At 40.1% G+C, this 17,220-nt stretch overlaps 1 protein-coding gene across 4 annotated transcripts in view; it reads right to left on the reverse strand.

Moving 5' to 3' along the window:
* Positions 1–17,220, reverse strand: part of KLF7 (KLF transcription factor 7) — a 90,525-nt gene that overhangs the window by 42,175 nt on the left and 31,130 nt on the right. For 2 of the 4 annotated variants that reach the window (XM_081261654.1, XM_081261653.1), the window contains one exon: positions 5,010–5,643. In XM_081261654.1, coding sequence (XP_081117780.1) covers positions 5,010–5,643 — 634 coding nt within the window. The remainder of the gene's footprint in view (positions 1–5,009; positions 5,644–17,220) is intronic. The other 2 variants (XM_081261656.1, XM_081261655.1) reach the window with 2 other exon arrangements.

The following is a 17,220-nucleotide window of genomic DNA, read 5'->3' on the forward strand; positions in this document are numbered from 1 at the left end:
AACTTTCGGTAAGTGTATGCTATGAGCACTTGTGTTTGCCTCCCCCATGCTTCATTTGTCCTTTTGTTTGAAATATGTTTAACCACCTTTTCATTTGAAAATGAGCTATAAACCCTGATTGAACTTACAGATCATGCTACCTCTGGATTCAATAAGGCTTGCCCCAAAGCAAACGCAAAACTTTAAGCAAACTGCACACTTGTATTATCCTCTACCTGAAAAAGCATCCAATTACACCCTTCAGCACAAATCTATCACCACCTGCATTCTCAATTCCAGCTACTCCAGTTCATGGAAAGGGTCTCCCAAGTAGTGCCTGAGAGAACATGGCTTGTTCATATAACCTTTAACAGTGACCAACAACTGGAGATTTAATTTGTGGCTTTTGTCTGGACTTTACCAACATGACTCACTCTTAACAATATAAATGTAGATGTGCTTTTCTACGAATTTGCAAAATTAAAAAGGCAACTCACTTAGCACAATTCAGTTTCAGGTTTTTTCCTTTTTTCTAAGAAGTGGCCTAGAAGAAATGTGGGAAATAATTATTTCTCTTTTTGTATAGAAAGTATGAGCATTTTAACAAATTGTGTTTGATGGAAATTAAGCATCATAAAGGGATTACTTTTTATATTGCAAATGAAGTTTCTTCTTGCATTGAAATATCGGCATCATTTAGCTGACTCCAGGAAGAAGGACGACAGCATGATTGCACTTGGTTGAATAATTGAGAGAGAAAAATGTATCATACAAAGACCAGAAAACAAGAGTAGGAGACAAGGGTATGCCATGGCTTGGCTGCTGAAGGACATCTGTACACTTGTGCCAGTACTAAGTACTCTTCCCAATGAATAAACCATATGTCCACTTTCATATGCTTCCTTTCACTAAGATCCTGTTATTCTCTTTGTCTCCTTCCCTACCTCACCTTCTTCCATCTACAGCCTGCTTTCTCCATCCCTAACTTCACCTCTTTGGGCAACCAGTATTTATGCCCCAGCTACCAACTTGAACATCTGCTAGCTTAAAAAAAAAAAAAATCTCATTGCTTAATATCCTCCAGGGCAAAAAGTTTGAAGGATTCAGCATCCTCAAAAAAAAAAAAAAAAAAAAAAAACCAGCCACAGAAGGAAAAAAAACTGCATATCTTTTCTAGTTCAGTGAATTCTATCTATATAAAGATTAAATGAATAACACTTTAAAAATTCCTCAATGCAAGCAAATCCATGTCACCGACAATGTATTGTCTTTCTTTATGCAGAGAAGATGGAGACTCACACATTTTTTATTTTATTTCACTTGTGCAACTGTGTCTCCTTTGCAATATATTACCATATAAAAGAGATATGGCATAAATATAACTCTAGAGAACAAAATGCTGTTATATGTCTTCTTTCTCTGGGATGCTTTTCTTATTTCTCTCCCTTTCTTTGTTTTCTGTCTCAAAACACCTCTCCAGCTGAAAGATGATACCTTTCCATTGAATTAAACTGAGTCCTTCCCCAGTACCAATAATAATAATTTTTAAGAAACTAAGTCTACACTAAAATAGTGTGCCCCATCCAGAGAAAATTTGTGAAAACTTCATTTTAATATTTAGTCTTTTCACACCAATTCTTACAGCAGCAGATTCTTTTCCACCCGAATTTCCATTGCCCATATACCTTTGCCCTCAAGCTTTTACCAGTCCATTTCCTTTATATGTTTACACTTAATTTAATTCCATCCTTCATGCTGTTTTCATCAGTCTTAGTTCATCCACACCACATAAATTATCACCTATGTTTTCAGTTCCCCATGTGCCCCATTCACACCAATTCCAAATAAATACTTCTGATTCTCCTCCATTTCATCTAAATTAATTCATATTCTCTCTTCCATCCTCCATCCTTATCCTACCTCCCCTCTTATCTATTTCTTTTTCCTTCCGTGCTTGTCTGTGAGGAAGGTTTTTATAGGCAAAATGCTTCTGTAGGATGTGAGGCAATTACTTCTAAGCTGTCTTCAGGAAAGCCATTCTATACATTATTGCCAATCTCAGTGGGCTAATGTCTGCAGGGCCAGTTTTACCCTCCACCCTGGTGCCCATGTGCATTATCACCCCATACCCTACCGATCAACCACTAGGAAAATATTCTCTTACTTTTTGGTAGTATAGGCTGAATATCCATTATCTGAAATGTTTGGGACCAGAAAATATTTTTTTCTGATTTTTGAATATTTGCATGCACATAATGAAATAACTCATTTATAGTTCATGTTCTCCTTATACACATAGCCAGAAAGTAATTTTAAACAACATTTTTAGTGTTCTGGCATTTTGACTGACTTGTCCCATGAGGTCCCATGTGGAATATTCTACTTTGTGATACCTGTAGGCTCTCAAAAATTTCAGAGTTTGAAGCAGGGCATAGTGGTGCATGCCTGTAATTCTTACTACTTGGGAGGTTGAGGCAGGAGGATCAGAAGTTCATGGCCAGTCTCAGCAACTTAGGGAGACCCTGTCTCAAGATAAAATAAAAAGGGCTGGGAGTGTAGCTCAGTGGTAGAGCACCCCTGGGAGAAATTCCAGTAGCAAAACAATTTTAAAGTTTTGGATTAGCGATACTCGATCTGTATTTAACGCTGGCTAACTGGTTCATTTCTCGTTTACATAAAGCTGCTTTTCACTCAATTATCACTATTCAGTGTCAAGAACAATACTAATAACTATAATCAGCAAAAACAGTAATGAGTTTTTACTATCTGCCAAGTAATTTGCTAATTTAATCTTCAAAACAATCTCTGAGGTAGATGGAATTGGCACTATTTTACAGATGAGGAAACAGAGAAGATAAATAATTTATACAGAAAACAAGCCCAAGTCTACCTAACCACAAAGCCCTGCTCTAACTCTGCTGCCATGCTACTTTTCTAATAATGCTTACTGCCTCCTTCAGGGCATTGCCCATAGGGAGGAGCACTGCAATCCACCACGAGGCAGTGGCTGCAGGTGCTGGGTAACATAATCAGCTCCACCTTGGTAATCACACTGAGTAGACAATGTTCCAAAAACAACATGCCAAATAATGCATCAATCATCACATCTTCCATCAGCTCTGCTGGGAAGAGGGGATAGAAAGAAGAAAATGCTGCAGATTGCCTCAAAGAATGTCTGCTTCACCAGAGTGGTCCAGCTTCCATACAAGGATGTAGCCTTACCAGTGTTAATAATTCTGAAAGGTGTCCAAATTATGAACTCTATAACCCCTACAAACGTCAACATTCTTGGTTCATGGTGCTTCCTCTGGCTTCCTGGAGTGGGGGCAGGAGATTAATTTGCATTGAAACCAGGGAACACTGCAATGTCTTGTCTTTACTTACTGACTTTAGAGGGAAAGGAATATAAATAAAAATTACTTTCAGGACAAAATCAAAGAAGAAAACAAACTAACAATATGAGGAAGCATTAGGCTTTACATATAAATTCTGCAGCAAAGCCATGAATGGAACCCTACACCTGATCCATAGGACTAAAAAATTATGTTAGGGGATTATCCCATGAACCAAGGAAGAGCCACATGGGAAATTAAGTTTAGAATTAGAGGACATGCCTGTCTTGTATATAAGGAAGCAACGTCTGGTCTCACTATCTCACAGGAGTGACTTTGAGTTTCAGCACTTTTATCCAGTCATATTTATGCATTCCTACTTGAGGAAAAGTTCTTTAGTACCGCACAAAGACATTTCATGGACCATCGGAGCTGAAAGGGGCCTCAAGAGCCAGATTGTTTGACAGATGTAGAAAATGAGGCCCATAGAGATAAAGAAATGTACTCCAGGTCACAGAGCTAGTTAGTGGCAGTTAGAACTAGAATCCAGGGTGCTCTGATCTTCCAGCCAATCGTCTTTATGATGCACACTTCCTTGGTGGTACAATCCACAACCACACAAAATACCAGACACTTCTCCCACCTCAGCTGCGACCATCCACTTTTCTCTGAGAATGTTCTTATTCTTTCATTTATACCTTTGGGGATTTTCCCTATTCAGCTTGCAGTGTGCAAACACTGTGGAAAAGCCATACAAGTCATATGCTCTTAGTGACCCACTTAAAAACCACCAATCACAGTAATTGCTCCTAGTAGCACCTTAGTAAACCAAGAAGAGATGCTACCCATAAGCTACAACCTTGAAGTAGAGAACAAAGACCAGCTTAAGGATACGGCCAATCTCTCCCTCTTTTGTGTGAACCCCAGTCTTCCAAATGATCCCATTGCTCGAAAGATCAATATGAGTCCTTGGAATCACCACGGAAGTCCTATGTGAAACATACAGGCCCTCTCCCTCCCCCACCCGCCCTTACCACACACATAGCAATGTAATCACTTTAGCAACTTCTCAGTAACAAGCTCATTAAAAAGCAATTCTGCCATCTCTCCATAAAGCACGCGCCAGAGAACAATGCAAAAGAGGAGATGCCAATTAATTATAGAATGATCACATCTAATGAACTCTGAAACCCTCCTGCTGTTGGTGACTTTGATGAAAAATCAGGGATGCTGGGAAAAGAGTGAATAGGGACACCCTAACCACCTTGTTTAACTGTGGATGCTTCCTAGTGTACCTCCTTGGATTCTGGTGTTGATCAAACCTGCAAGCTACACTCAGAAAACAAAGACAAGTGTCAGCAAAGGGACCAGAGTCTGCACTATGTACGTCTTATTGTGAGTCATGCTACCAGATCCCCTTCCATCAGCCTCAGAACTCTGAGTTCATGCTGTGGTTGGCATTGCCTCTGAAAGCAACTCTTAGCCAGCCAGTTACGAACCCAGGTCCTGCACTTGGGACATCTTGAGGTTTTAGGGTATAGAGTGAGTCATTCTGCTTCCCTACCCAGGGCCCTCCTGCCTTTGGGTCACCTCCTCGTCAGCACAAAGGCCACTTCTTAGAACAAAGAGGAGCCCTTCCCACCTCAAGGCAAAAGCAGGGGAAAGAGGAAGAAACCACATGCGGCCAACTTGTACCACTACCTGTGTGAGTCCTCTGGTGGGCCTTTAGGTGGGAGCTTTTTGTATAAACTTTCCGGCACCCGTTAAACTGACAGCGGTGAACCCTCTTCTTGTTTTCGGGGCATGCTTCTGCCCCTACCCCTCCTTGTTCAGTGTCGCTCTGTCCACTCTTAACTGCCCCAGCTGGTGCTACGGCGGCTGCTGCTGCTGCCACCCCTCCCACCTTTACTGAGCTCAGTGCAGCCTTCTTGGCCACCAGTTTCAACGTCACCGTGCCATCCACGGCTGAGAGAGTCTGTGAGGTTTTGACCAGATGGCGGCTGAGCTCAGGGGACGATGGGGGCGTTAATGAGGTCACTGCGTTGAGCTGGGCCTGGTTGACGGCTGTGTAGCTGTCTAGAGAAGAGCTGGTTGGCTGGAGGCTGAGGCAGGTCTCAGATAGCAACTTGTCCCGAGAGAGCAAAATGTCCACTGCAGAGCTCTTCTCGCAGATGGTGGCTTCCACTGGGAGCAGCAGGGGGTCTAAGCGCCGGAAGCTCTCCTCAATGCATGGGGGAGGAGAAGCATGGAGGAAACAGTCCAAGTCCTCACCAAAGGTCTCTGAGATCCGCCTGGGCTCTGTCTGTAGGTAGCGTTCCAATTCAAGGCATGTCTGCAGAGAGGAAGGAGGGAGGGAGAGAAATCACCATCAGAGGCAAAGAACACCGGGAGGCCACTGTGGACAGGCAGAGGGGCAAGGAACAGAGAATGGTTACATGGCTGGTATCTGAAATGCTCTCGCTGAAAGGTCTGACCCTGCTATTTACTCTCTGAATACTTCTGAAGGGTTCAGAAAAGTCCCATCAACATATGACTTCAATTACTGTGGCTGAAGGAAAACTAGAGTCCCAGAAGGCCTATCTCACACCTTCAAGATCCCAGAGAACATCAAATGCCAAAATGATGATCTCCTGCCCCTCAATCCCATTCAGCAGGTAAGATGCTCCAGGTATCCCCAGGATTTCCCATGGAAGCAAGAAGCAGATAGAAACAGATAAGGCTTCTCATAGTGTCACTTCCATTTTTTAAATAGGTTTGATCAAGTCACAACAATAAATCTATTTTCCAACTCGTTCTAGAGAACAAAGCATGTCCACTCAAACTAAAATGTGACCTTAATAGCAATTAACCAACAGCAAGACCTGGCTTAAGCACAGATTTTCCAACCAGGAAGAATGGATCTTGTTCTAAAGAGTGCTTAGCATAAAGCCTTTGAGGTATACAACAAAACCCCTGATGCTCACACCAAGTCATTAAAAATACAATTTCTACACACTATGTGGCATCTACATACAATGGTTTAGCATCTCTGACTATATGATAATAATAACTTCAGATGCAGCTGTTGAGACCTGTTAAAGATAGGACCCTATATATCTCAACATAAAGTTTTTCTCCTGATAAAGAAATAGAGAAGAAGAACAAGAAGGTTTAGTTTCAACAAATCTTCATCCTTGGTGCCTATAAGTCTTTGTAAGATTATAGAAGCACTTCATGGCGAAAGTAGATACTTAAGAAGTCTGTGTTCTAACGCTCTCCTCCCTTAAAAACTCTACTTCTCTGGACTACAGTATGAAACTATATTGCAAACTTGCACTATTGGTCCAATTTGCTCCATCTTCTGGGCTTCTGATGGCACAATTTAATGTGACTGGCTCCCAACTGAATACCTATGTGAAGTTTCTATGTTTTCAACCAGATTTCTGATTCTAGGCTTTTATTCTGCTATGCATGTATTTTAATGATATACCTAGTCATATTGTATCTGTCAAGGATTTTATTTTGGTGACATTTCAAAAGATTGGGTTTTAATCAGACTTCTAGAAAACCTCTGTATGACTGAATAAGAAAACCAGATTCTTAACTATGAATCAGCTTTGGGCTTCACAGTTGATTTTTAATGATATGAACTAATGAATGGTTCTAATCTTCATTCAACACTTAATGTCACAAGTGTTCATTCAACTACTGTGCCCATAGCAAGTTGCAGGGCTTTGTATGTGACAGAATGATAAAACATGGGAATAGATCCATGCAATATACATGTAGGTACAGAATGAACAATCACAAGCTAGAGAGGATATGAATTTACAAAGCAAAGTGACCCCAAATAAACACAGTACTATAAAGTGAATTGGAGAGGGGATGAGTGGGTAATGAATTCTCTAATATGGAGGTATCCATCAAGGAAAGCTTGATGAAAAAATAAGATTTGATTGTTTTACTTTTTGATTAAATGGTAGCTCTGGCTCAGTAGCTTCTCAGCACTTTATATTAGAAACCAACACGCCAATATTAGCACCTTCTCAGATCTAGAAATTTGCATTATCCTCCTCACTTGCTCCTTTTCCAGAAACACCATGTCTCCAAATTTTTCCTCTTCCCTTTTGTACCTTATTGCCAGAAATTATCATTTACTTCTCTGAAATATTGAAACCCCCAGTCTTAGCTTCAGTCAGTTCACATCTGGATTATAGAATCCTACTCCTGAAACCTCTCTTAATCTTTTCTTCCTGTTTTGAAAATGCTGCCAATCAAGCTCAGTATTTGGCACCCACCAGATACATAGTATCTGCCAAAGACACAATCAACCATGTGCTATTACTTTGGTCATTCTACCTCCTCTACTCTTCAAAATCCATCTTCTGACACCCAAGCCTTGTACCCAACCTTATCCTTGGCACTGTTCCATGTTCCCAAATATTGGGAAAATATCTGTACAGTTTCCCTACTTTCTTCCTCCTCTGAGTATGTATCTGTCATCAAAATCTGACTGTTTCTGTTGACTTTCAAGTGCCTTCAGGTAGATGCTTTAATACTAAGCTCATTATTTTACAGTTATTTCCACTAGGGGAATCCATTATTATTAGGGACAGAGTAAAAAAAAACATGTTGTTTAACTTCCAAATATTTTGGAATTTTCTAGATATCTTTTTATTATTGATTTATACTTTGATTTATTTGTGCTCAAATAACATACTTTATAGGATATCGATCCTTTCAAATTTATTGAGGTTTACATTATGGCCCAGAGTATGGTCCATCTTGCTGAGGCTGTAGGTCTTGGAAATGACCACTAACATGGGTCTTTTAAAAACATAATCATAATGCTTCTTGAGTTTTGCCTAAAGAGAAGAACCAGGTCTTTAAGACATGGATTTGTTCCAAGTTAAAAAAAAAAATCAGCTGAATCATGGGATATAGGATGTCCTTGAGGTTACAGGATGGTCCCTGCCTCCCACACAAGGACTAATTCATACACCCAGTTGCTACTGTCTATGGATAGAGCTTTTGTGTGCCCTGTCCATTTACACGCTTTCTAGCTCAAAGATTTGAAAGTCACCAAGGAAGTGATTGATGTGGGCTCATCTGTCTTCATAGTCAGAGTTCTGAGAAATTGAGATATTCTAAACACATTTATGCTCTATTCTGGGAGCATTAAAAAATAACCTTCCCAATATTCCCTGGTTTGCATCCCAGGAGCACATGAGTCATACTTGTGATCTAAACATGGGGAGACCTTGTTCACTAAAATCTGGACCACTTCAGAGAGGCTACCACTTGCAATTTGGACACAGGGCATTCTTGTTCTATCTAAGACTTAGAGAAGCACCAGTACCCATCAGGAAGTGCTAGGTATCCCTGTGAAATCATTACAGAATGATTTTGTCTTGAGAAATCTACTTTTTTACAATATGTACTAGAGATGAAGCTTAGATAGAAAAGAGCTCATCACCTGGAATGTAGAAGTTAAAATATTTTCTCATCAAGAGTGTGGAGAGTAAAATGCTAAAGAGAATTTTAAGGAGAATTTTGAGATGAAATCTTTTTAACCCAAACATAATATTTATTTCCAATCATATTTGTAAATAATTAGGAAAACTTACTTAATCAATGCTCATGATGTTTATCTGCAATTTATGGTATCAGTATTTACTGGATTTTAATACACATACATAAACATGTAACAGACACACAAATTATGTAAGGGCAAACTGATGCTGTATCAACAGAGCATATATAGGAATAAATGTGTACATACATAGACAAATTATTCATACACATATTTCCTAGCTCCACCCACTGAGGAGCCTACAAGCAAAGGCAATGCTGTAGTAATGAGCAGAAAGAACTTGGTTTCTAGAATCATTATCCAGTAAGGGAAAACAGGGCTCCTTGGAGAAACAGTCATTTCAAGGACTGGGACAAAGAACCTGCAGGATAAGCTTAGAACAGCTTGTGGAACCAGAAGAGATGGAAATGCTTGTAAAGTAAGAGAAGTACAGCAAAACACTGAGGAACCCGCTTAAAGAAAGCTCTCAATGGCCAAACATCAAACAATTTAAGCAACAACAACAACAAAAAGAAAATGGAAGTGATAATAATGGATTATAACCTACAAAATAAAATAAAACCCCATACTGATATAAATAAATAAGGAAACAGGAGGTCAACTCTTCCTTATAGTAAAATTACAATGAATAAATGTAAAATGTTTGATGGAAATAAAAAAATCACCATGAGGCAAACACAAAATGAATAATACTAGCAAGTAGGAACCACCAATGAATGCTAAAATCAATATGAAAATGAAAGTATGATGAGAAACAAGATAAAGGCCTACTCTCAAGTTATCCTCCAACAAGATTTTTATTAATTACAAAGACAAAAATAATGACCTGGCAGTGGAGAAACCTGGCTATCACCACCTTCATCATGTGATCAAAGTGAACAGCACCAGTAATAAGTCAAACTGATAACATGCACAGCTAATAGGGCGTGCTGAAATATTCTGTGATATTCTGTGATAATCCGGCCCCCAAATGCAGGAACTCTGTCTTATCCTGAGAAAGCATCAGTCAAATCCAAACTGAAGACCATTCTACTAAATAATTAAGCAGTATTTACAAGTATCAAGGTAAAAAAAAAAAAAAAAAAAAACAAGACTGAGAAGCTGTTGCACACTAGAGGAGATTTAAAGAGAAGTGACAACTAAACACCATGGGTCCTGGTCTGAATCCTGGATCTAGAATAAAAGGATATTGGTAGAAAAATAATGTAACTCAAATGAAGTATACACATTAATAAATGGCATTGTATCAAAGATAATTTCCTGATAATGATAATTAGATTATGATTATGTAGGTGTGGACAGAAAGCAAACAAAGTAGGATATTATAAATTTGGATCTAGAATTCCAATGTCTGTGGGTCCACGGGAGCAGAGTCACTCTGTTCTGATGGTGCACTAACCAGCAAACTCCAACTCTGAGTCAGCAGATATGTTTAGTGATATAAATTATGCCTGTCTGTTACCACATCTTGGAGATGTGAGTTTTCCCTAGGCCTGACCTAACAATACAACTTAAGGGCTTGAGTCATTGGATATCACCCCACCAACAACACCACAATACACACAAAAAAAGACCCATTACAGTCAGCCCTGGGTAAGAATGTTCCCAAGTGCAAAGTGATTTTCTCATGTATTTATGAGTCACAAATGTGCTTTGTGAAAACTCTAATATCTCAACTTTGAAATGCGTGGCTTCATCTTCTCCTAGGCTCCTAATAAATATCACCTGAAATTGGTTTTGAAACGATCACCCTGCTCTATTAATACATTCTTCATGGCCCTTTTACTTGTTGAAACATGCTTGTTAAAAGTAATAATCCAAGACCTAGTTAAAAAAAAAGATTTCAAACTTATGACTGCCATATCTTCTACTACTCCCTCAGAAAATACTTCTACTACTTTCCTCTTGGAAGAACAGGGTAATTCATGTCTTACAGCACATATTTAGTTTATAAAAATCTCCCTGCTATCAGCAAGAAGTTGTTACTTTTATGGGTTCAAGAAAGATATAAGACATTTTTCAACTATGGGCATGGTGTCAAAGTTATCAAAAGACTTTTATTCAACCTGTCTTTGGCTCATCAGAAATTACATGAAACTTGCCATTCAGGATGATAGACATCTCCTGTCACTTTACCACCTCCCCATGACACTTCCCTAAAGAACTTTGACATCTATTTTCCTTGTTTACTTTCCCTCCTTCCTATCTATTTGAAACATTTCACCTTCCTTCCCACTAATCATCCTTTTGTTCAAAGTTCAACATGCAGCAGTCCGTGGAAGTCTCTTCCATATAGACCGTGGAAGCCTGGTCTGGAAATAACAGTGTAAAGAAAATATGCTGACTGCCAAATATTGAAAGATGACCCTTTTCAATGGACAATAAAACAGTTATCTCCAAAACATATCTAAGAGTCCACAGCTTGGTGAGATGTCTGGTTATGACCTTAAAAGCAATGAGTATAAACGCTAGTTGAATATCTTCAATGCCAGTCCTTTCTAAAGTTTTTAGGACATTAAAAATTCTGATTTTTAATACTTTTAATATGAACACAAGACAAAACCATTGATGCAACACTTTTGCCACAACTCAACAATTATGCTGTAATAAGCAATTATTTGAATTCATTGGATCCACGAATACTCAAAGTTGGTAAGTCAAAAAAAAAAAGAAAGAAAGAAAGAAAAGAAATTGCATTCTGCTAATGGGTTTGGTTGTTGCTGTTGTTGTTGTTGTTGTTTTTGTTTGTTTTTTGGAATGAGACAACATCAAAGAAATAAAAGTCCATCTTTTATTTACCAACTACACTTATGTTGCTAATCAATTGTCAGTCATTCATGGTCTCTTTAGCTAGTTGCCCTTAATCTCAGTCATTCTACCTATCTTACCAAAAAAGGACAAGAGTTAAAAGCACAAAAGATAAAACAAACTTGGGAAAGTATATAGATGCAAAATCATGGGAAAATGGCAACTTCCCACTTCTTAGAAACTTGAACAGTCAGGCTTCTTCTGAAATCAGACTATGACCTCATGATGATCACGATGATATTGTTGATGGTGATGCTACCGCTGATGCTTTTCCTGGGCAAAGAAGGGGTGAACTTTGGTTCCAAGCAAGAACGCTCACCCAGGTAATTACACACATAGGCCAACTACACTTGGCTGCCCTTGGGAGCCTCTTTCTGACATTTATGATGTGTGGTTTTTGTCACGTGCTTTTAACCATGGTGCCATAATCCCCAAAGAGTCTGAAATACAGAAGAGGAAAGGAACCCCTTGCCTGCTCCTGGAAAGGGCCCAAAGCTCAGTGACTTTTTTGCACCTTGAAATCTTCACACACATCCCAGAATGGAAATTCAGAGAGACACAAGACCAGCTACTAACAGGAGAAAAATCTGGCTTTCTTTTTTCAAGTCATCTTCTAAAATACGCCTTCTTTTCTAACATTACAGATGTGCTTACACTTCACACTTTTTAGCCAAAAAGGCATTTTCCTCTGACTCCTAAAAAACTGTAGGATTGCAAAGAGGGATATTGATGGGAACTTTTCGGCTTTCCCCCTTCAAAGAATGAGATGATGTAATGATTCTGACATAGTCTCGACTTTTAAAATTAGGTCAGAGTTGAAAGATGGGAAAGGAAGTAGGAAAGCACAGCCAGAGAGATCTGGTGCCATTTTTCTCAGGGGGTGGAAGAGGGGAAAGAAGCACCATGATTAACAAACTCCGCACGCCCGAAGGAGAACCTCAGCTGTCAAGCACTTGAAACTTGCTTGGATGGTGACATTAAACCTACTTCAGAAAGGATACATGAACCAGTGACAAGAATGAACCTCCTAAGACCTAAAAACTGAGTCCTAAGATGATTTTAAGCAAATGTTCACTCTTTCTTGTTTTTGATCCCAGACAACGTTAGGGTAGAAGATTAAGAAAGAATGAATTTTGTCCAGAAAATGTAGGTTAGCAGGTAAGCAAGTATACAGTGTAAGTGAAAATCTCCTACTGCGTTTTTTTTTTTTTTTGCTATTAGATTAACACACATACATGTGCGCTTGCACACACACACACACAATAGCACACACCAGAGGTACAATAGTATTACACATTACTGTCAGAACTGCTGAACTCCACAAAATAACCACAGTGTTACATCCAATGTAATTTCCCATTCCTTTTGACTGTTTCTCACATCAACTGGTTGCTGGAGCTAAAACCAAATTAAACATTTCCCTCTAGTAATTTGTAAATTCTGAAAGACAACGCTGTAAAAATTAATTTATTTCTAAACAAACATGAAAGTTGGGAAATTTTTATCGAAACCTCTTCAGTGTTTCTCCTCCCCAAATTATTTCCAACATACAAAGAAAATATTTGTTTGTATATTTTTCCTTGGGGAGGGCAGGGAGGAAGGAGACAAGATTAAAGGCCTGGGGAGAGGATGATGTCTTTGAAATTACTTTCCCTAGGCACATGATGCAAAGCAGCCTCAAATATTCCTTTCATCTTCCAAGGATTCCTCAGTTGCAATGCATAAAAGAAATCCCCTAAACAACACAAATCCAAATTAAATGTTAAAGTAAGCCTTAAAGTCACGCAACCCCAGGCAGAGCTAGGGGCTGTGGCCTAGTCTTTGCTCTCTGAGGAAGATACTGGGATCCCTTGCATCTTCAACAACTTAGAACTGCCTTTTCCCCCATTTAGAACATCCATGATCCTCAAAATGAATGGTGTCATTGATGGGCCATCCTACCTTGGTTCTGTGTTGTCTGTCCAGATGTTACCTCTCAGAACATATCAACTTGAAGTCTTTTGGTCCAGCCTCCACCCACAACTGCAGTTCAGTCTTAAGATGTGTTGCTCACTGTTCCTTGGACACTAGACTATAAATTCTAACTTCCAACTGGTCAAGAGACGCCACAGTTCGTGCACAGCTGAAAATGTTCAAGTCTACTAAACTCTTATTTCCCAATCAAGCTGCTATTTAGGTTGCCACACACAGGTGGAATCCCATTTGCTGCTTGGTGGCTTTGAAACCAAGTTTCAGTAAATGTCCCTGTATTAGTCATTACATTTCCATAGACACAATAAGATTTGTGCCTTTCGAGTCAATAAGAAATTACTCTATGTATACTATGAGTAAGAGCAAAGGGCTAGATGTGGACTAAAGGAGAAATTTACAAAAAAAAAAAAAAAAAATGCAGAAGAGATAGTCCTAAAGGGAAACTCTACCAGGACCCATGACAAAGCCAACCAGGTCCTGTAGGGAAGAAGGACACTCTATCCAGCTCCTCATGAGAGCCCAAGGATTTGGGGAGGCCACTCTTCTGAAGAGTGATGGCTTCCAAAGAAGAACAATAGGCCTGACGGGTTTTCAGCTTCACCATTAATTTTCCATAAAGAGCAGTTTTCTTGACGAGCGCTTGTGTCAGGCAGGGCCTGATGCTTCAGAAACCTGTAATTATTCTTGGCTCCCCACCCCCCACAGCCTCTGCACCTGTGTCAGTTCAAGCACCAGCTGGCCATGTCTTGCCTCCTGCCTCTTGAGGGGAAAGGGGGGGAGCCATCATTGAAAACCCAAACCCACATTACTCGCCTCTTCTTCCAAAATGCAAAAACAAAACAAAAATTTTAAACTCACCACTCTTATCCCTTCCCCCAACGGGTCTTGCCAAAGGAAACAAATAAACATTAATTGGCTAGAGAGTCCTCATTCAAACCAAAATTACTGAAAAACACAGTTACAGGGAAAGGTCTGACAAGGGGTTATTAATCCTGTTTTACAGCCCCCTCTTCCACCCCCCTACCCATTCCTATTAACTTTGCGTGCACACGTACACACACACACACACACACACACACACACACACACCCTCCTCAAACTCCCTGGGCCCCTTTACTCTCAGTGGCCAAGATGGGAACATGCCGAACCAATTACATCATCTCCCCTTCCTCTCCCAAATCACTTGCACAGGCTGACTCAGGCTACTGGGATTTTTTTTTTTTTTTTTTAAGCAAATTCATTTCATTGACTCCCTCCTGGAACATTGTTATGTCCTTCTCAGTTGGGTTAATTAAATATACCTTTCCCTCACTCCCCATAAAAAAATACATTTATATACAATTACTTCTTTGACTCAAAACACATTGCACATGTGTACAGTGTTCTTCTTCTCTCTCTCTCTCTCTCTCTCTCTCTCTCTCTCTCTCTCTCTCTCTCCTCCCTCCCTCCCTCCCTCCCTCCCTCCCTCTCTCTCTCACTCACGGCTTGAATTTCTCAAGAACAACAGGTTCAAAGCCCACTGGGGCCTTCAGTGGCAGATGTAATTTAGTGGCTGGTGATCACAGAGGATACTTGCAAAACTGAGAGCTTTCAGGAACCTCCAGTGTAGAATGTCAAAGACAATGTAGGGGCGCTAAGGGGAATGCTTGTTCTACTCAGACCACAGAAAATGGCAGCCAAAGACAATGACACTAAGCCCTATGCTACCTCTCCTGCCTGGATGACTGTACTTTTACTTGACTTGAAATACTTGAGATAATTCCCAAATATTTAAGGTGGCTGCATGGCTGAGACATTGCACTGCTCATCCCAACTAAGCAAAGAGACTGTCCCTGTATACATGGACAGGCAGAAGAGTGGGGGATGAAGAGCATCACACCTAGAACCAGACTTCCAGGGCCCAAAGTCAGATCATAACACTTACTAACACAACTGCTATGGAGGAAGTTACTTCACCCTTCTCTTTCTCTGTTTCATCTGTAAAATGGGGTAATAGCACTACCTACCACCCAGGAGGGTTGGGAAAGATTAATCAACAGAGATAGGTCAAGTATTTAGAACAGGGCTTGGCACACGCACTATGTAGGGTGTAGCCATTATGTAACCAGTGCTATTTCCATTACACTTCCCACAGACAATAAAGAAATGTATCAAGGACATGGGAATGGAAAATCAAAAATATCAAATAATTTCAAAGTAAAGTAAACCAGTTAAATATAAAAACTTAAGTAAGCAGAGGACTCTGAGTTGGGAAGATCAGCCTAACAAGCTGAGTGAATTTCGTCTCTCAGGGCTCAGTTTTGTTATCTACCAGGGGAGTGTGCTGAACTTCTAAAGGACCCACTAGTATGGAATGCTATGATGCCTTGAAATAGCAACAGAGTGTAAAGATTAGAAAGTGAGATAGGTTCATGCAGAACAGGTTCGGAGGAACTGACACAAGGCTCTACTATCAATCCAGTGGGGAAAGTAAGGAATTTTGGAAACCTAGGAGAAGATTGGGTCTCAGACCCTCCTCTGAACTGAGACCTCAGGGGCTCTATTATAATAATTCAAGTTTGCAAAATGCTTGAAACTTTATTAGCCTCACCAACACTTAAAATGTGATTTCACCAAAATGTGGGCTCCTCAAATGAGTGGCAGACTTCAGGCATTGAATGAATGAACGAACGAACGAACTCTCCCTCCAATTGAAAAGTCCATGGTGATTACAATCATGAGTAGGTGGGATCCAAGAGTAGGATGAATGCCAAGAATTCTTCCTTCTTCTCCAAAAGAACATCAGAAACAATGTGTATGTCTTTATTACTAGTATTTCTCGTGCAACACATCAGTATTTTTAATCTTTATCTACTTGTCTTTCATTTGAAAAACATTTTTATATGTTTGGTCTGGGATGGACCTAGTATTCTAAACTATGAGGCAACTTTAATTTCATGGCATAGCCCTGTAAGTATGCACCTGTGTAGGGATAAAAGCCATCCCCTTGTCCCCAGAGAATGTCCCTCTCCCTCTGCCACTTCCTCTTTTCTCCTCTGGTCCCCAGAAAACACAGGAAGAGATGCAAAAGACACAAGTGGACACAATCCTGTTTTCAACTCTTTTTATTGGTGAAAAGAACCCCAGCCTAGGAATCAGACTCAGTGCCTCCTTTTCCCACACTACCCAGCACATTCCATTAAACAGCAGAAAGTCCACCTCAGTCTCTGCAAAATGAGTGCACCCCACTCTCCAAGACCCCTTCCTGCTCTGACTGCTTGCTGATAATCTGTCCATGGCCTAACACTGCTCTTCCAACCAGCCCTTGCCTCACTTGGCCTTACCTTCCTCCACCCCCACCCTTCTCCCTGCACTCCTCACACAGACACTCCACATTCATACCTCTCTAAGAGCTCTAGTACCTGCCTTTCTGCATCCCAGAATGTGGGCTTCCCAGGTCACCTGCTTCCCTTAATGCCTCAACTTCACTGCCCTGATAAGGCTTCTTTGACTCAACTGAACATAAAGCCCAAACACCCTATTCATTCTCCATCATTCTGCCTTGTTTTATTTGCTTTT

The sequence above is a fragment of the Spermophilus citellus genome, assembly GCF_964194105.1.
Source record: "Spermophilus citellus genome assembly, chromosome: 11".
In the NCBI taxonomy this organism is placed as follows: Eukaryota; Metazoa; Chordata; class Mammalia; order Rodentia; family Sciuridae; genus Spermophilus; species Spermophilus citellus.